At 43.6% G+C, this 18,324-nt stretch overlaps 1 protein-coding gene across 1 annotated transcript; it reads left to right on the forward strand.

Moving 5' to 3' along the window:
• Positions 1-15,282: 15,282 nt before the first annotated feature.
• fzd8a (frizzled class receptor 8a) lies at positions 15,283-18,115 on the forward strand. The gene has a single exon (XM_010741291.3). The coding sequence runs from the start codon at positions 15,756-15,758 to the stop codon at positions 17,499-17,501; it is 1,746 nt and encodes a 581-aa protein (XP_010739593.1). The 5' UTR covers positions 15,283-15,755; the 3' UTR covers positions 17,502-18,115.
• Positions 18,116-18,324: the final 209 nt, after the last annotated feature.

Consider the following 18,324-nt stretch of genomic DNA (forward strand, 5'->3'; position numbering starts at 1 on the left):
GTATGCTGTCATAGGAAGTAACAACTGACAAGCAGGTAACCAAGGAAGAGATGATTCAACCGGCTCGAGAGAAATAGAAAGCTCTGCAATAAATGTCAGAGTTATTCCTTTTTTTAAAAATTCAATACACATTTAATTTTATTGGACATTTTTTTCAGGACACTTCTGCAGAGAAACTTTCTCTCCACTTCCTCTCAAAACTTCCATGCAGTAGTAATTCAGAGAAAGAGAAAATAGTCATGCATTTAACTGCTATTGTATGTGGACATGGAGGCTTAATGCATGAGCTGCAGAAGCCCTGGAGCCTGCCAGTGTGTGCCATGCAGCACAGCCTTTTCAATCAAATCAAATCTCCACGCACCATGGCAGGAAACTTTGGCCTTCACTACGGAGGGAGAATGTCTTATCCCGATAATTACATTGGGATATAGAGATTGCGTTGCCATGGGGCTAAAATACTCCCCATCACTAAAACTTCTCAGCACTGCAGCTCAATGAGCCCGGCAAGGCAGCCACAGTCAGGCTGTGTTTGATCCTAGTAAAATGGTAGAAAATCAAGCGCAGCCATGAAACGCTGAAATCCTATTCGAGCTTTCATCGCTTGAGCACATATAAGACAGAAATGTGTACATACCAATGCATAAGAAGACACTGCTTTAATTTGACTGAAGACTAATGTAAAACCACTTGAAACTAAGAACGGAGGAGCGTTTTAGATTCTGTAAATGTGAATTGCAGACTTTTCTTTTACCTTTAATTTGAAGGCTGAAATAGCTACCACTGATGCATACTCTGTGCCATGTGTTAATTGAGTGTTTGACTCCTCTCTGTGGAGATGTGAAATGTGTAATCTGTTCATACTGGGCTGCAACATTAGCAAGACAATAGGTCACGTCTGCAGTGCCAAATGAAGCACTTCGTTAACTACTAATCATTTGTTTGCACTGCCAGTCAAACAAGGAGTGATAAGGTGTTTCTCTCAGTGTTAAGACAATTACTGAAATCAACTTATCCTGATCTTGTTTTTTATTTAAAGGTTAGGTTGTTTGTGGCTGACAATGACAATGCTGCCACATTCATCATTTTAGTCTAGCGTGTTAGCACACAGGTATTTGGTCATAAACCAAAGTAGGCCTAGAATATAAATTTGACCTGATGATGGCAGCAGGTAAAAAATAAAAAAAACAGAGGCATGGGAACTGATCCAGAAGTTGTTGAGATAATAGGACTAACTGACCAACATTGCAATCCCTTAAAATGAAAGTGCTAGTAAAACCTGACATGCGGATGTCAGATGTTTATCAAGATTATCAGCAAATCCCGCATGAATGCAGGAATGTACAAAATGTCATTTGCTTATGAAACCCCTTATGAACCCATGCATGGCTTTTCTATTTAGATCCACATGACCATACATGTATTTAAGCCACTGTGGATGTGGAAATGTGGCAAAATGAATTTTAAATATGCTTGTTAACGTGCTCTAATCTGGTCTAACCTTTCGACAAAAATAAGTAGTGGCTAAGCAGGAGCTGCTTTCGTCTTACGAGTCTGCAAAACCTTTTAACTGCCAGTTTTTTGGATTTTGCTTCGATCGACGTTTAACATCGATTGAATACTGAAAGTAGGATCTACCGATGTCTGGTTTGGCTTGTCATTAGGCCACAGTTTAAATGCAGCATCTGTTCGCCACCCAGGCCAGTGTTCACCCGTGATGTGGCTGCCTAATGAGGCGTGGAGGCCAGGTTGTAGGTTATGGGAACCTGCGCCGTGGTCAGACCCTGGAACTGTGGTCAAACAGGAGGATGCATACACCAGGTGAGATCTGATACTGGCCCCATTCACTCTGAAAAGTTTGGAGCGGTGTCACTACAGAGGCATTGAAACCTGACAGTCTTTGACCCTGATGTCACTTCCTCTTTACTTAAAAGTTCAAATTACCCATACTTCCTATGTACACCCTAAGTAGCTAAACTGCTCTGGAATGATCTAACCCAAACCATTACTTCCTACTGTGTATCTTTTGGTTTCCTGAGAGGGAGGTTTGCTATTTCCCTTCCTGTCATGCCTCACTTTCCCATATAAACACCCAAGAGGAGGGAAAGAAAATATTACAGCTTAAAAGCATTTAATATCTCCATTCACTTAAGCAAAAACTACATCTTCTGTCAGTTTATACTCTCGACTGCAGCTCTGCCTGCTCTGGATCCCTTCCTCGGTGTCAGATTAGGAGCGAGTTGTTCATGAATATACAGCTGGTTACCCTCATTTCGTAACATTAGTCCCTGTTTGGCTTAGAGCCAGTACAGTAGGGGTAAATAGAGTAAATACAGACAGGCCTTGCAGATGCTAATGTACTTAGCGTTAGCGGTAAACAAAATGAGATTACTGGGGAGGGAAAGGCAAACTCCGAATTTGATTTACTCAGGCTTAGCGTAAACAGCTTGTCAAACTCCTGCTCTGCTGCTATGAAAAGGCTGCAGAATGTGTATTTGACTAACAAGCACAGTAAGTGTTTCTTGCTATTCATAAAATTACCCAGGCAATTGTCACTGTAATTGGAAGCGACTGTGAAAAGAGAATATGTAAGCGCATCTCCCCAAAATATTGTTTACTTTTTCTTTTTCTTTTTTTTTTGGCTCTCCTTCAAGTCATTGTTGTGTTTTGAGTGATAGAGGATTAAGAGTTTGGGATCAATCTGTTATTATAATAATGGAATCTGCATAATGCTAAGTGAAAACCCGATAAACAAGTTTAGCGCATAGGAACGTACGGCAGGAAGAGATCACCTAAATGTTAGTTAGTGTGTCCGCGCGTCTCCGCGACATTAACATAATCCACAGTATAATCCCGAGGAGGCAGCGTAGGCCTTTCCATAACGAAGGCGATAACGAGCGCAAGACACCGCTCCTTATGGGAATAAAACTCAGCTAAATTAGATGGAACCAGGCTTAGTGCTCTTATTATGTGATAAATAGGATTTTCCAACTTAGACTTTTCTGGCATGTTCTATTTTTTTCACACTTTTTCCCAGTTTTTTTTTTTTTATATTATTATTTCTGATGATTTCGGCAGTCATATTATTTCTCCCTTCTCGCCGCGGGTAGAAAGTTTTCAGTGTCTCCCCATAAAAAAAGGCAGGCTAATTGCATGTCAATAATTCAATGCTTAATTTTAATGACCAGGAGAGTTCATTTATTCTCCGTCTAGGCTGCCTGACGATGTGATTAATAGGGATGAAAGATAAAGCTTGCAGAGGGGAGAGGCGGGGAGAGAGAGGAGAAGGGAAAAGGCAAGGGGATAGATAATGTTAGCATCTTCTATTCTCTTCCTTCCTCCACCCTCCCCAGATGGCAGAAAGGTCTCGCAGACTCCTGAGTCGACAGTTTGGAGGAGCGTGTGGGCTGCCGGGGCACGTACCCAACAGGAGGAGGAGGAAGTGGAGGTGGAGGAGGGACGGCAGGGGAGAAAGTGTCTCTGGGTGCACTTGACGTCTCTGAGAGCAGCCAGTCAGAATATTCTCATAAAAAAAGCAGGCATTTTAGCGCTTTATCCGGATCCTGACTGGTTACTTAGGATTTCTACACACCCATGAACAGCTGAAAAGGCCCAACAAGATGTGGGAAAAAATCATTTGTTTAGTTACAGTCAGGAAATCCACTGTTGATCTTGTATAATCCCGGATGCGACTTTTGTTTGTGCTAAATGTTAAAGGTATTCCAGGCACCTTATTATGAATTGAGCAGTAGAGGTTTAGAAGTGGAAGAAACCCCCCTAAGGTTTCTTCCCCACTCGGATTTGAGGAAGATGAAGGCATCACAGACCACTCCTTACAATGGAAGCACTTCCTCCAGGCCTAATGGCCTCTGAGCCACAGCTTTTGTCCCCTGATTAGCCAGCCTATTCAGGGCTCAGCCCCCTAATTGCGTAGCCTGTTTAGCTACCCAGCATTACAGTAAGAATTAATGAGACACAATTACTGCATCCAGGAAATCTCCCGTCCCAGCGACCACTTCGATCTGCAGTGGGACCTCGCTAAATAAAACCTCCTTGAGTCTAGAATTCAACCTTCTGTCAAAAAAAAAGGTGGAGCACAAGGTTTTTTTTCCCCCCTCGCAGGAGAAAAAATACATGTATTTATTCGAAGCTATCTCATAATTAGGCCCTAGAGTGAATGAGTGAGTGAGGGAGAGCAGGGGAGGAGATGGGAGAAGGAGAGGAGAGGGTGGTGGGGGGTGGGAGAGAAAGCAGCATTCAATAGCAAAAAGGCCCACAGATACAAAAGGCAGAAGAATGACAGGCACAAGAGTGAAACCTGCTCGGAGAAATGAGGAGGAGGGAGATGGAAAAGATGGATGGAGGGGGGAGGGGAGAGGATAGAGGGAGAGTTAGACACAGATTCAAACCTACAGTTTAGCTACAGATAACATTTCATCGGTATGGCTTTGTGCGGAGGCTAAAATATGGAAGCAGCCCGGGGTGAGCAGCCCAGTCTGTGCCAATGGTCCACGGTGACACTTTAAAGAACCTTTGAGATGGGACAGTGGGCTCTGGAGTCCCGTCCATGTGGGAACCGATTGTTATTGCTCGGAGCCAACACAGGATCTGCAGGCACAAAACGAGGGAGAGACCTTTCAAGAGTCCTCTCCTCTCATATTTATATATTTCTGACACACACACACACACACACACTGTAGCAATTTGAAGTTTCCTTTTGCTATTTCAGTTTAGCTGGATGGGTTAGAGGGGAAATAATCTACATAAGGTCACTATTCAGTTTTCAATATTTTCTTTATTCAGTTGGCACAGATTAGTAACGCTGACAGAATTGAAAGATCCTGTAGCTGCCCATTTGATTGCCAGGAGTTACCGTTTTCAATTCATACCCAGTGATTTACTGTTGGAGGGGAAACACCCGGAACAGGCTGCCAGGCCTTCACATGGCTAACACAGACAGATGCACATTTACACTCATGTTCATACCTCTGGGCAACTTAAAGAGTTTCCAATCTACCTGAGTGTGAAAGAAAATGGGGAAAAATTGGTTCAGCCAGCATGACGAGAACATGGACGAGAAGATGTTACTTCCACAAGGTGTGACATTTTGGGAAATGTGCTAAATAAACTTTGTTGCCAAGAGTTAGATGAGGAGATTGACTCTACTTTCATGTTTGTATGATTAATATGAAGCTAAAGCTAATAGCTTCTTATCGTAGCTTATCATAAAGACACAAAACAGGGTGAAACAGTTAGCCTGGCTTTGTTTTACAACTTAATACAAATTCCCCTACCAGCACTTTTAAAGTTAATTAATACACCAATAAAAAAAAAGTGTAAAAACTGACAACAAAGCCAGAAAGTCACTGCACTCGGCCAAAAAATACTACATCTACAATCCCTCGTATAACCACAATTTGTGTTTTTTACACTTCATTTTTTGTCGGGTTTAAACAAAGGATATATAAATGGTTAATTTATGACATAAAGTAACCATTTCCTGTCTTTATGTCCCTAAGCTAACAGGGTGCTGGAGGTAGGTTCAGCAGTATCAGCTTATTAACTCTTTTTCACAAAGTGAATTTCCCAACATCAAACTATTGTTTTGATCTCAACCAAATTTAGATTCCTACCCTATCCTTCCACAAAGATTTATCTAGCCTCGTCACATCGCAGCCAAGTGGAAATAGTATACACTTGTCACATAATGTAATTGATGATTAACAAAATATAACATAATCCAGAGCAAGTAACCTGTGTTTAAGAGTTCATGATGCCTCTTATCTACCCAAATATATATACAAATTTGACTCATCCTAACTACTTCAGAGGAATGAACAAACAGCATTTGTAAGGTTGTAAATGAAGAGCATTGACGTGAGTATTCCTAATACCGGATATTCGTGTCTTTTGGGGAAAGAAAAATCAGAATATCCAGTACAAAACAAACAAACACAGGGAGAGCGTGCTAAACAAAGACCCAAAGGCCTCACTTGGCCCTTGGAAGCCTTGACCTTCTTGTTATAAGACATCTGTCCTGACCGTGCTCTGTTCTGTCATCAGCTCTGTAAATATGACTCTATCTGCTGTATCTGCTGTAGCTATTCAGTCCTTGAACAAAAGAGGAGCATTTAGGTGGATGACATAAGGTTGAAAGGTTGACATTTTCCTGCTGCAATTAACATGGACGTCTCAGTCACTCATCAACATTCCGTCTGCAGCACTTTGCTGAAGAGGTACTAATCAAACACAAGGCAAATTGATTCCTTGCAAAAGAGTCCGCAAATGCATTTTGGAGTGAGCGAGTGTGGGGAGAGCTTTTCAAGTCCACTTATGTGGTTTGTAAGTTCTGAATTTGCCCAAGATTAGCCTTCATAAAGAGGATTACTACTTTTGTATGGCATATTTTCAACATTGGCGTAGTCATTTCAGGAATGCTCAGTGGGGCTTTCAGAGCATTGTGTTTACTCACCTGTCAGTCTGTTTTTCCTTTTCTTTCACTTTGATTGAAACAACCCCACACACCTCACCCACCTTAAGCACTCACTGCAGCTGAGTCCAGTGTTGTTGGCTGTGCAAACGCTAATACATTAGACTGTGTGTTATCTGCATTGGGAGCCTGTCTGTCTCAGGCCAGCTCAGGGAGGTTTACCTGAATGGCCTTTGTTTCCCGGTGACCCCCCTTAGAGCAGGTCGCAGCCTGAAGCCATTTCACCCTGTACGTGGCCCTCCTCAAGTTTCTCTTCTTTCAGAGAAATAGAAAAAAGAAGAGAAGGAGGGAGAAGAGCGACAGGGAGATGTAAAAAAAGAGAGGTCAGAGGCTCAGGTGAGCTTAGTGTGTAGCCTGTCAATCAGACATCATACAGTGTAGCTCAGGGGAGGCTCTGCCTTCGACTTCATCGCCCCCTTCTCCTCAACCTCTGCTGCTCCGTTCACCTTTATATGTCTTTCACGGCACATTAAAAAGTACTCAGATTCATCCAGAGTTCTACCTTCTCACATTTTTTGTTTCAGACTTTGCAGATATTTTGATAGAAGGAATCTATTACAGTTTTCATGCAGCTGTGATTTTGCATCCAGGTGAACTACATGGCCTACATCTGAGAAGTTGTACCAGACTTTTTCCACATTTCCCTATAAAATTATCAGAGCATGTGTTGTCTTTGGCAATCACTGTATGTCAGATATAGGACTCCCAGCATGACACAAAAAAAGTTGTGAAGCAATACTATAATGAGTGTAAAAGAATGCAGTAACAACCCTCATGTTTATCCTCCCTGATTGCACAATTAGTTTAGCAGCCAACTAGGCACACTTGCATTGTCTGGAGATATAAATCTTAATGGTGTCATTGGCTGATAAAGACATCCTCAGTCTGCACGAGGGAAGATAACATCACCAGCCAGAGAGTCGAAGCATTATTACGCTGTGCCTTACCTGTCTGATGCAATCAGTGAAAATAAAACAAAGTACCCTCAAAGGAGCTCAGTCAAGCCCGCTAACCTTATTTCAGCAACAAGATTATTTCAATTGATCCAATTACCGTTTGCTGGAGTGGAGGCCCCCATAATGTGAGATTGAAGAGAGTGTCCAGAGTAAGCTTTTATCTCTCTGTGTTGTTGCACATTGTTCACTTAGATCAGGAGTGGATGGGAACGTACAAGAGTTATATCAGATAGGAACAACACAACATTAAATGTGTGAATGCATTGTAGGAGAGTCTTTTTCTTTATTGCTTCTATCTGTTTCCAGACTTCTGAATCGCTGTCCACATTTCTGTCCTGTTCAGGTTTGGTGTTTTACCTGCTGACGGCTTGCTTGGTAGGTGAGATTTAGAACATCATCTTCCTATAATCTACATTTATGACAATACGGCTGCACAAAAATGGCACATGGCAAAAATACACTGGTGGGATGGATCCATTACCCATGACTGGTTTGATCAAAATGACCAATATACCAATAAAAATGTCTGCTAAGACAAAAGCAAATGCCAATTATCAGGGAGCCTTAAAACAAGAGCAAATAGCAAACTATTTACTAAGATTGTTCCACCTCCCCTATATTTTGAGGATGATGTGAACTATATCTGTTCGTACAGAGAAAATACCTGTGATCTACGACATGAGCATCAATGTAGACATGCAGATGTTCATTTGATGGCCAACCTCTGTAGTCCACATTCATTATAGTTTCGATTTTGCTACATTTGTTCACATGGCACACACAAGTAAAGGTCTAGAAGAACTTTTTGAGCCCAGATGGGTGGCATGTAACAGATAATATCATTAGTAATCCCACTATCTGGCCTTGGGGTGCCCTAACACACACATTTAGACAAACACCACCCACCCAAGAGTCTCCTTAGCTTCTAGCAGATGTTTCCTAAAAACCTTCAAATAGTACGTCTGGAACTGCTCCCCAAATTCAGTCTGTCAGACAGTAGTCTATGTAAACCCAGTGTGATGGCTAGATTAATACTGTAAATAACGCCTGTGTTTACATAAATAAACATGTCTTAATCAGACGGCTAATGAGCATTATAGGATACCCAGGGTAGCTCACAAGGGACGTCACGCAGCCTCTGATGTGCAGAGTGAGAGCGATCGGGGGTTTGATCGGAGCCAGCCAAGAACGAGGCGCAAACTCCACAAGGTCGTTTTGTGTTTTACACATCTGCTACCTCCCTGCTTCTCCGTCTCTCTCCTTCTGGATATGGTTTCCCACTTCCCTACCTTGTCGTTTTCTGCCTCTCGCTCTCTCCGTCCTTCTGTCTGGCGGTCATCCTTGCCCTCGCCATCTGTTTCGCAGTACGCCACACACAGAGACGGAGGGAGGGAGATGATGAGAGAGAGAGAGAGGATAAGTGAGGGAGGAAAATGGAATGATATACAGTACATGCTTCCATTGACATTTCGACACTCTCTGAGGTCATAGTGCTTTCACAGAGAGATCTGTCATGGACCTCTGATAGACATCTACATTTATCTGCAATACAAGGATGTTTTCTTCTTGACATTTATTTAGGACTACTTTATCATTCATTTTTAGATTTTTAAAATTTTTTTAAAGATCATTACTGCTCTCATATGACGTTACACACAGCAGCTCGTTAACATAGCTTAGCATCAGTACGAGAAGCAGCGAGAAGATGCTCGTCTGTCTCTGGTGAGATAAATCAGTCCAGTGGGAACAGGCTATATCTCATTTGTTGGATCTGTACATAAACTACCATGTCAGTGCTTGCTCTACAACATCGCTAGCACACCACAAACTTCATGCATGTAGGCTAAGGAATGTACTTCAGACCTATTAACAATCTTGTCTGCACATACCAGTTTGTTTGCATGTGAGGCTGAATGTAGCTGTCGATATAGCACGTGTGCATGCCACAGGACTGGCAGCGGAAAAGAAGACTGGTTATAATTTTGAGCAGACCCAGGTTAAAAAAATACACCAATGCCTCCTATACTCTTGATTCTTTCTTTTTTTTTACTATATGGCACCATTCTTAAACTTGATTTATGGAGGTATCGAAGGATACAACAGGGTCCTATACCAGAAACTACAGACTGCCATCCATTTGTCTGAATTATATAAAATGCATAGATTTGAATAGATAGCATCAGCAGCTCCTTGTGAATCAAACAGAGACACCACTCAGTATTACACTAGAACTCACACCAGACTAGAACAAAATCTCCAAACAAAAAATGTCAGATGTCTGTGAAACCTGCAGATTATGAGTTTATGGAAGCTGCATACCAATTATTTCAGAGGATTTAAAAAGCAGTATTACCAGGTGAAAGAACAAGGGTTTTTTTAGCTCCTAGCAGTTGACATGAGGAGACATGAGGTTGAAGGGGCACAGGTGGAGGTGGAGAAGGATGTATTCACAGACTGCATGAATAGTAAGGGGATGAGTTAATTAGCAGGACTCTGCTTTCTCTTCCCTCCTCCCCTGTAGAAATGAATTCAGACACCTTGTGACCTGTGACCCCTCTCCATTCTGGTCAGACTCAGCACTGAGGCAACTAGGCGTCCGCAGTATCCCACCACTGTGTGCTACAACAACGACGGGCAGCAGAACACGCAAATGAAATTACCACCTTCAGGATCCAAAGACAAGTGTTCCACCCCATGTGTTGGAACCAGATGGCAAGTCTACCTGCTTAAGTGCCGTCCATGTGTCATTCCAGGCACGCAGGCCTCATCTCTGGTTACACGCAGGGGTTAAAGAAATCGACTCCTGCTATTATATGGGCTAGTGTGTGTGTGTGTGTGTGTGTGTTTCCTGAGTCGGAGAAATCTCCGCAGGCTCGCTTACCTTTCTGGACGGAGAGAACAAGTTGCATGCTGTTTTACAAGAGGGGAGATAAATCTGACGGGTGTCAAGTAGCAGGCGTCATAGCAGCCAAAAGCAGACCTCTGCTGGCTGGCCAGATTCTTGTGGCATCAGATGGCTGAAAACTCTAAACAATCACACGATAACACGCACACACACACACTCACTTGGCTCAGGGACGGCAGCCAACAACAGTCAGTTCTTTGGCTGCAGCAGAATAGTACAGATTCTCCTCATGGAGGCAATGTTGTTGTTTTTTAATTAGTGGTGTAAGTGAACAGAGAATCTGCTTTACTCAAGATTTCAAGTGTAAAACCACCCTAATGTTGGAGTTTAGCAACTTACTGTATATTCATTCTCACTGTTTCTGTGAGAATAACAGTGGCCTTTTAAACTAAATGTTCTCACTGAGGACGGCATTTCAAAGAACGATGCAGTGTTTTTACATGACATACACAAGTGGTATTTAGCACTCGGATGGATATCCCCAAACTTGGACACACCTTCTCAGTTTTTGTTACATTTCCATTGTTTGTCTTTCTCTTTAGTTACTACAACAGCGCGAGCGATGGTCTCAAACACATTAAGAAATTCCACTAACTAACTTTTTGACGAGGCACACCTATATTCTTCTCAGTTCAACACATAATTCCATGTGTTATTTCATAGTTTTGATGTCTTCTGTGTGAATCTACAACGGAGAAAATAATACAAAATAATGAAAAACTATCAAACACCAAGGTCTGTCCACACTTGACTAGTACTGTACTGTACGTTGTGTTAAACTAATTACTTAATATATAATTTCATAATGCTTATTTATATCATAAGATATTAATAGTTAAAACTTTTGGGTTTCCAGGTCGTCAAAAAAGTGTTTGTGAATTTGTTAATGGGCTGACTGGAAACAGCCATGTTTTTTTTTTTTTCATTCTTAATCATGAAATTTGAAAGTACAGTGTGCTTTGGACAGTAACAATGTTGTTCATCTGTTTATAAATGCTCATTGGTTTCTCATGTGCACTCTTTCTTCACAAGAACATAGTTCCATTTCAAAGTCTGTGCTCAAAAGTAGAAAAAGGCATCACCCCACCTCGTGCAATTTGGGTAAACTGATGAGGATTGGAACATTATTCTGATTTTCAAATGAACTCTGCTTTCAGATGTGGATACTTTCTCTCTCTTTTCTCTTTTGCCAAACATCACAGTCTGGTAGAGTATTTAAGCCTACAATATGTGCAAGTCCTATACTTGACATCAGAAACTTGCTCCTCTTGTTATCGTGATAGCTGCTTCAAGACAAGACTTGATTCTCCCACTTGTAGTTTGTAGTTTTTCCGCTACATGCAAACACACACACAAGTCCTTCATGGTGTCACAAAGAGGGGCCGCGGCTGTAAGGAAGGATTTACAGGGGCCGCCTGTCCTCCCAGCAGTAGGCTGATTGGAGGGGCTGGCTGTGTTTGTTAAGGTAATGGGCTCTAGGTGAGCTAATTCACAGGGTACACGCTCCATGCTCTGTCACCTCAGGAGTACCCTGGTGGAAAAGGAGGTTGCTGACGGGGGCTGGGGCCTTGAGGGGGGAAAGGTTTCCAGCTCTCGAGCTTTACCCAAAATCCCTTCAGCCTTGCTCTGTCTCCTCCAGCTCCACCTGAAAGTGATTACCAGGCCAGCCGTGAGCAAACAAGCCCCATATGGAGTGTCTATAGTGGGGCTGAGGCTGGAGCCTGGGGAGCCCTCCTCCACCTCTTTGGAGAGAAGAGGCCTGAGCAAACACAGCTAATGAAGTCTTAACAAGCAGCCCCGGGTTAGCGCGAGCCCGCTAAATGCCACCGAGGCTCTTGGAATTGTGTCCAGCAGATTGGCTAAATCTCCTCGAAGCTTTCCTTTACAAGATAAAGTTGCATTAGCATATCTCCATCTCACCATCACAGAGGTAAGTCCAGGATCTGGCAGCCAGTCACACTTGATGGGCTTCCTTTTCTTCAGCAGGACCACTTGATTCTGACAGACAGAATGGGGCTTTAAACTGAACATGTTAACTTTGGATCTTGATGCGATTCTGCATTTTATTCATTGGTCACCGAGCGTTTCTTTAAAGCTTCGGTCTGGGGAGATATTTTCTCACAGCGTGCAGCTCTGCGCTGCAAACAGGAGATGAGTGGATATCCTCAGAGTAAATCATTATCACTGCACAGAGCAGACTCGACACCCTCTCTTGCCCTCTTCTATCCTCCCTCTGCTCCCTCCATCACTCTTCCACACTGTGACCAGCACCTTACCCCACACTCCCTTTTTTTTTATTGTGTTTCCTTTTTCACACATCTCAAATACCAGGGTTTATTATTGAGAAAACATCACACCATCCATGGTGTGCACAAACATACACTCACATAACTCCACGGCAGCTGGCTGGCCAAACTCTCGTTTCCTAATCAAAAGCAAACAGCCATTAACGGAGCTCCTTCCTTGTTATCTCACACAGGCGAGTCACTTAATCAATCTGTGCCCTCCTGATGCTCAGCTCACTCCGGGTTATTTTATTCCTTCACTTGGTCGAGGCTGTAAAATAGCTGCCTCACATGATAAAGGCCTGGCTCCGCTCCAAACACAATACCACTAAACTTAAACTCCAGCACCACCACACCCCGGCACTCGCACACTATGTTGCATTATGCTTAGATGGGAAGCTGGGAGGAAGATGTTTTTTTTAATGCTCTGCCCACAATGTAAGACCACACATTGGCCTCTGAGTGCCCAAACTCTGCAGGATCTGTGTGTGTATGCACGTGTGCACAGCGGAAGTCAAAAAAACACCCCTCTTGTTGGTGAAATGAATCTCGAGTTTCAAGCAGATGTGCGATCACATGGTTGACTTCTGTTGCCTCGATTTACCAGGAGTTGTATCGTCTTTGAACAGCCTGCGATAATGATAATAATAATATTTACAAGCATAAAGTATCAAGTATGCATGCTTTATGAGATTACTGAGTGTTTTAGACAAATATTATGGTTTTTAGGAGATTTTCTAAAAGATATTAGGCTCTGCAGAAAACTCCAGCAGTTCTGTGTAAGTACTGCTCATGAGTAAACTATGTATACTATGTAAACTGTACATATTTTTAAATGGGACACTTATTTTTGTACATTAATATTTCCCTTTGAAGTATGATGGAGTTAAAGTATAAAGTAGCAGATATACAAATAACTCACAACTGTACGGAGCCCCTAAAGTCCCAAAGGATGCAATTTGTTCATCCTGAACCACAAGTTATCAGCTTCAGATGTGCACAGCCAAGATATAATGGAGAGAGAAGTTTTATTTTCACTTTGGAGTGTCGTATCACGAGACAAAGGAGTGTTTGATGGAGGTTTTAAAAACGATTTGTCTAAAAGACAGCTGTAGAGAAGATCTGCAAGCCCTCAAACTGAACTTTTCTACATTCTTTAACATTCATGACCTCTATCAATTCATTATTATTATTATTATTATTATTATTATTATTATTGTTATTATTATTATTATTATTATTATTATTATTTGCTTAATGGTGGCAGCAATTATTGCAAATGATTGTTACAGCAGGCATCAAATTACTTTAAGTTAAAATACAAAATGCTCATTCATTATTGTAATGAAACTAAACTTGGCTTCTCCACTTAATGTGATTGACACTTGACCAACCTGAACAACATCACAGTGAAAAGACACACTGTGCACTATTGTGCCTTTTTGTAGAATGAAAAATAAACAAGTGTGAATTTCAGCATTTTTATTTTAGTCACATTTTATGTGCACACAAGATAAAAAAGAAATCACCTTTTGGGACTCCGTACAACTGCACTTGAAGTAATTAGTAGTAGATTTATATACTTTGCACCACTATACACACATGATTAAAGTCTGATCATGTCTATAAGTGTCTGTTTCGTCATCAGGCAGACGTAGTGAAAGCACAGCGGATAAGAATGACACAGTAAACAGAGAGAAGTCATAGCACCATGTCAGGCATAAAAATACCAGATTACTGTCAAATACCTCCAGATCTGCAGACACATGTTAACACTGATATGTGCGCGCTCTGTCTCAGTTGTGCCGTGTTGCTTGGTCTCTTCGCCTCGCGCAATTACGCCTCCCGCGGAGCTCTATGCAAGCGTTAAACGAAACATTAGCACCTCATTTAAAAAATAAAACAGCTTTTCACAAGAACAGACAGCTCCCTGGGTAGTCTTATCATGCGCAAATTAGCCAATTTACCAAACTGGCCTCTCACAGACAGAGGCTGAGACTGGTGTCTCACACACACACACGCACACACGCACACACACACACACACACACACACACACAATCATCTGGAGCAGGACGCATGTTACTATTGTTGTGACAATATCAAAGATGGTGTGTTAAAGGAAGTTGCAAGACATTGAACAGAAAGTTCAGCCACTGTGGGAGATTATGAAAATAGTATGTTATTATTCCAGTCAGGAGCGCGTCTGCTGTACTTCATATCAGCTTTTTATGATTATGATGATGATGTTTCAAATGATAGTTTTGCTATTTGAAAGAGGTCTGAGGGGGATTCATTACAGTGTCATTATGGTTTATTTTAGAGCAGCCTTGGCTCTGAGCTCAAACATGCAGACAGTAGTTATTTACTTTCAATATGTGTTATGTTATTTGATTTATGATTTGAGTTTTAAAAAATGACGCTCTATATCATCTCTATCATGACCATCCTGCATCCCGGTGCCACAGACACTGGCAAAACTAGTGCGCTCATCAGCTATATAACAAAATATCTTTCTGTGTAAAAAAAAAAAACTAAACAAAACATGATTGACAGCTTGAACGCACCGCCCCTGCCGCCCTATGATTGGAGGAGTGGCTCCGGGGGGTGTAGCCTGCCAGCCTCTGGTATATATTGGCACCGCTTCGTCTCCAAGCCGTTGATTTGTATGGGAACCGGGACTAAGGTGGGACGAGCCGACTGAATGTAGTCGCTGTGTTTTGAAGAAAGAAAGGAAGGCCCACGTTTTCCCGTTTGGAGCGATCGGACAGCAGCACTTGGGTTTGTTCTTTAACCCGCGGACAGTCTGAGGATACTGAAAGCTGTCTCCAGAAGATAAGGTGGATTCTCCTCTCAGCCATCTTGACTGCTGCTCGCCGCCCTGAAGGCTGTTTTCTCTCCCCCTCCTCCTCCTCCACCTCCACCTCCTCCTCCTCCTCCTCCTCCTCAGCTGAAAGTAAACACGGCTTGCACATTGCTTGCAACTCCGTGCAAGATCCCGAGAGAAGCGAGATGGGCTCGCTGCGCAACATCTAACCGGAGCAGAGGCAAAAGCAGACGGCGGAGAGGATTTCTTTCTGTTGGTACCAGAGCAGAAGAGGGGGGACACCACGCGCCGGAGGGATGGACCTGTTTGGGATTTACCTGCTCCTCTCACTCGCTCTCCTGCCCCGATCCAGCTGTACCACGGCCAAGGAGATCACCTGCCAGGAGATAGCCGTGCCGCTGTGCAAGGGGATCGGCTACAACTACACCTACATGCCCAACCAGTTTAATCACGACACGCAGGACGAGGCGGGACTGGAGGTGCATCAGTTCTGGCCTCTGGTCGAGATTCAGTGTTCGCCGGACCTGAAGTTCTTCCTGTGCAGCATGTACACCCCGATCTGCCTGGAGGACTATAAAAAACCTCTCCCGCCGTGCCGGAGCGTGTGTGAGAGAGCCCGGGCAGGCTGTGCGCCTCTCATGAGGCAGTACGGCTTCCCCTGGCCGGACAGGATGAAGTGTGACCTGCTGCCGGTGCAGGGCAACCCCGACACTCTGTGCATGGACTACAACAGAACCGACTCCACCACAGTCTCCCCAGTCCTTTCCAAACCCACCAACCACCCCGGTAAGGGTTATAATCCATCTAAAACTAAGCCCAGTCGACCCGGCGCGCCTGGGAAATACAAGCCGCCCGCTGCCCCGTGTGAGCCGGGGTGCAAGTGTTTGGAGCCCATGGTGCCGGTGAACACGGACCGACACCCGCTCTACAACCGCGTCAAAACGGGACAGATCACCAACTGCGCCATGCCGTGCCACAACCCCTATTTTACGCACGACGAGAGAGCTTTCACCGCCTTTTGGATAGGACTTTGGTCCGTGTTATGCTTCGTGTCAACTTTTGCCACAGTCGCCACTTTCCTTATCGACATGGAGCGCTTCAAGTATCCGGAGAGACCCATCATCTTCCTCTCAGCGTGTTACATGTTCGTGTCCATCGGCTACATCGTCAGACTGATCGCCGGACATGAGAAAGTGGCGTGTAACCGGGAGTTTGACATGGAGCACATCCACTATGAGACCACCGGCCCCGCTCTCTGCACCGTGGTCTTTCTCCTCATTTACTTTTTCGGCATGGCCAGCTCCATCTGGTGGGTCATCCTGTCTCTCACCTGGTTCCTAGCGGCCGGGATGAAGTGGGGCAACGAGGCGATCGCCAGTTACTCCCAGTACTTCCACCTGGCAGCCTGGCTCATCCCCAGCATGAAGTCCATCGCGGTCCTGGCGCTGAGTTCCGTGGACGGGGACTCAGTTGCTGGGATTTGCTACGTGGGAAACCAGAACCTGGACAACTTACGGGGCTTTGTTTTGGCCCCTTTGGTGATTTATTTATTCATAGGCACTATGTTCCTCCTGGCCGGATTTGTGTCCCTGTTCAGGATCCGCAGCGTCATTAAACAAGGTGGCACCAAAACTGACAAACTGGAGAAACTGATGATCCGGATAGGGATCTTCACGGTGCTCTACACGGTGCCAGCCACCATCATAGTTGCGTGTTACTTTTACGAGCAGCACAACAGACAGAGCTGGGAGATCACGCACAACTGCTCCAACTGTTTATTGGAGAGGGACCGCAGGAGCCCGGACTATGCAGTTTTTATGTTAAAGTACTTTATGTGCCTTTTGGTGGGCATCACGTCCGGAGTGTGGATCTGGTCCGGTAAAACTTTGGACTCCTGGAGGACGTTTTGCACCAGGTGCTGCTGGGGCAGTAAAGGCACCAGCGGCTCCATGTACAGCGACGTGAGCACCGGACTGACTTGGAGGTCAGGCACGGCCAGCTCAGTGTCTTGCCCCAAGCAGATGCCATTGTCCCAGGTTTGAATGAGGGAAAGAAAGCAGCTTATGAGGACTGCTAATTGTTTGGGAGATAACCCATCACTCCCTGTCTTAAGCAATTTGCATAGTAATGAACCGCTGCTGAGGTGTCCCCCCTTTCCTCCCTCCATCCTCACCCTCCCAAACATCCACACACACACCTCTGTGGGGAGAACTGGTTGAAACAATGTACCTGGCATTCACACAGGTTAATTCCTCCCTGTTTATATGTATTAGAGGTACAGACTGAGGCTGTTACGCAAACTGGGCATTACTTGTAGGCAGAGTTGTTCCTAACTAGCTTCATACAAAGAGCATTTGGGGTTTTTTTTTATTGCCATTTTATCTACATAGTGCCAGATAACATTGTATAATTCAATCGCATCAAAGATGGTTTAAATTAAGCCTTAATAGTGCCCAAGTATTTTACGGGTCATTTGTTTTTTTTTGTAATTTCAAATGTATTTATATAAAAGTTATGTAAAGAAAAACATGTACATTTGTGTATAAAAAGAAAAAACTTTATAAGCTATTGTAAATTTGTACAAAGTGTAGATGTCTCTTTTTGTGAGAAAGCAAAATACGACCTTTATTTTGACAATAAAACATTTGATAAATCTCAGCGTCTGTGTAACTTTGCAGTGTTTTTCCCCGTGCAAAGGAAGCCGTCCTGGTTTCTAGCAGATTTTTTTTGTGGCTCCTTGTGGTCACCGTGTGTTGAGGATGGCAGCAGCAATAACAGCTTTTGAGAGCCCCGGCTAAAAAGGAAGCCCTTTTAACCATCAGAGACCGGTAATTAGAGGCAGGGGTTGAGTTGGAGCATCTCCAT

This window comes from Larimichthys crocea, chromosome XXIII (assembly GCF_000972845.2).
Source record: "Larimichthys crocea isolate SSNF chromosome XXIII, L_crocea_2.0, whole genome shotgun sequence".
Lineage (NCBI taxonomy): Eukaryota > Metazoa > Chordata > Actinopteri > Sciaenidae > Larimichthys > Larimichthys crocea.

Excerpts from the sequence above, each read along its gene's own strand:
- fzd8a (XM_010741291.3), top strand. The coding sequence starts at position 15,756 with ATGGACCTGTTTGGGATTTACCTGCTCCTCTCACTCGCTCTCCTGCCC.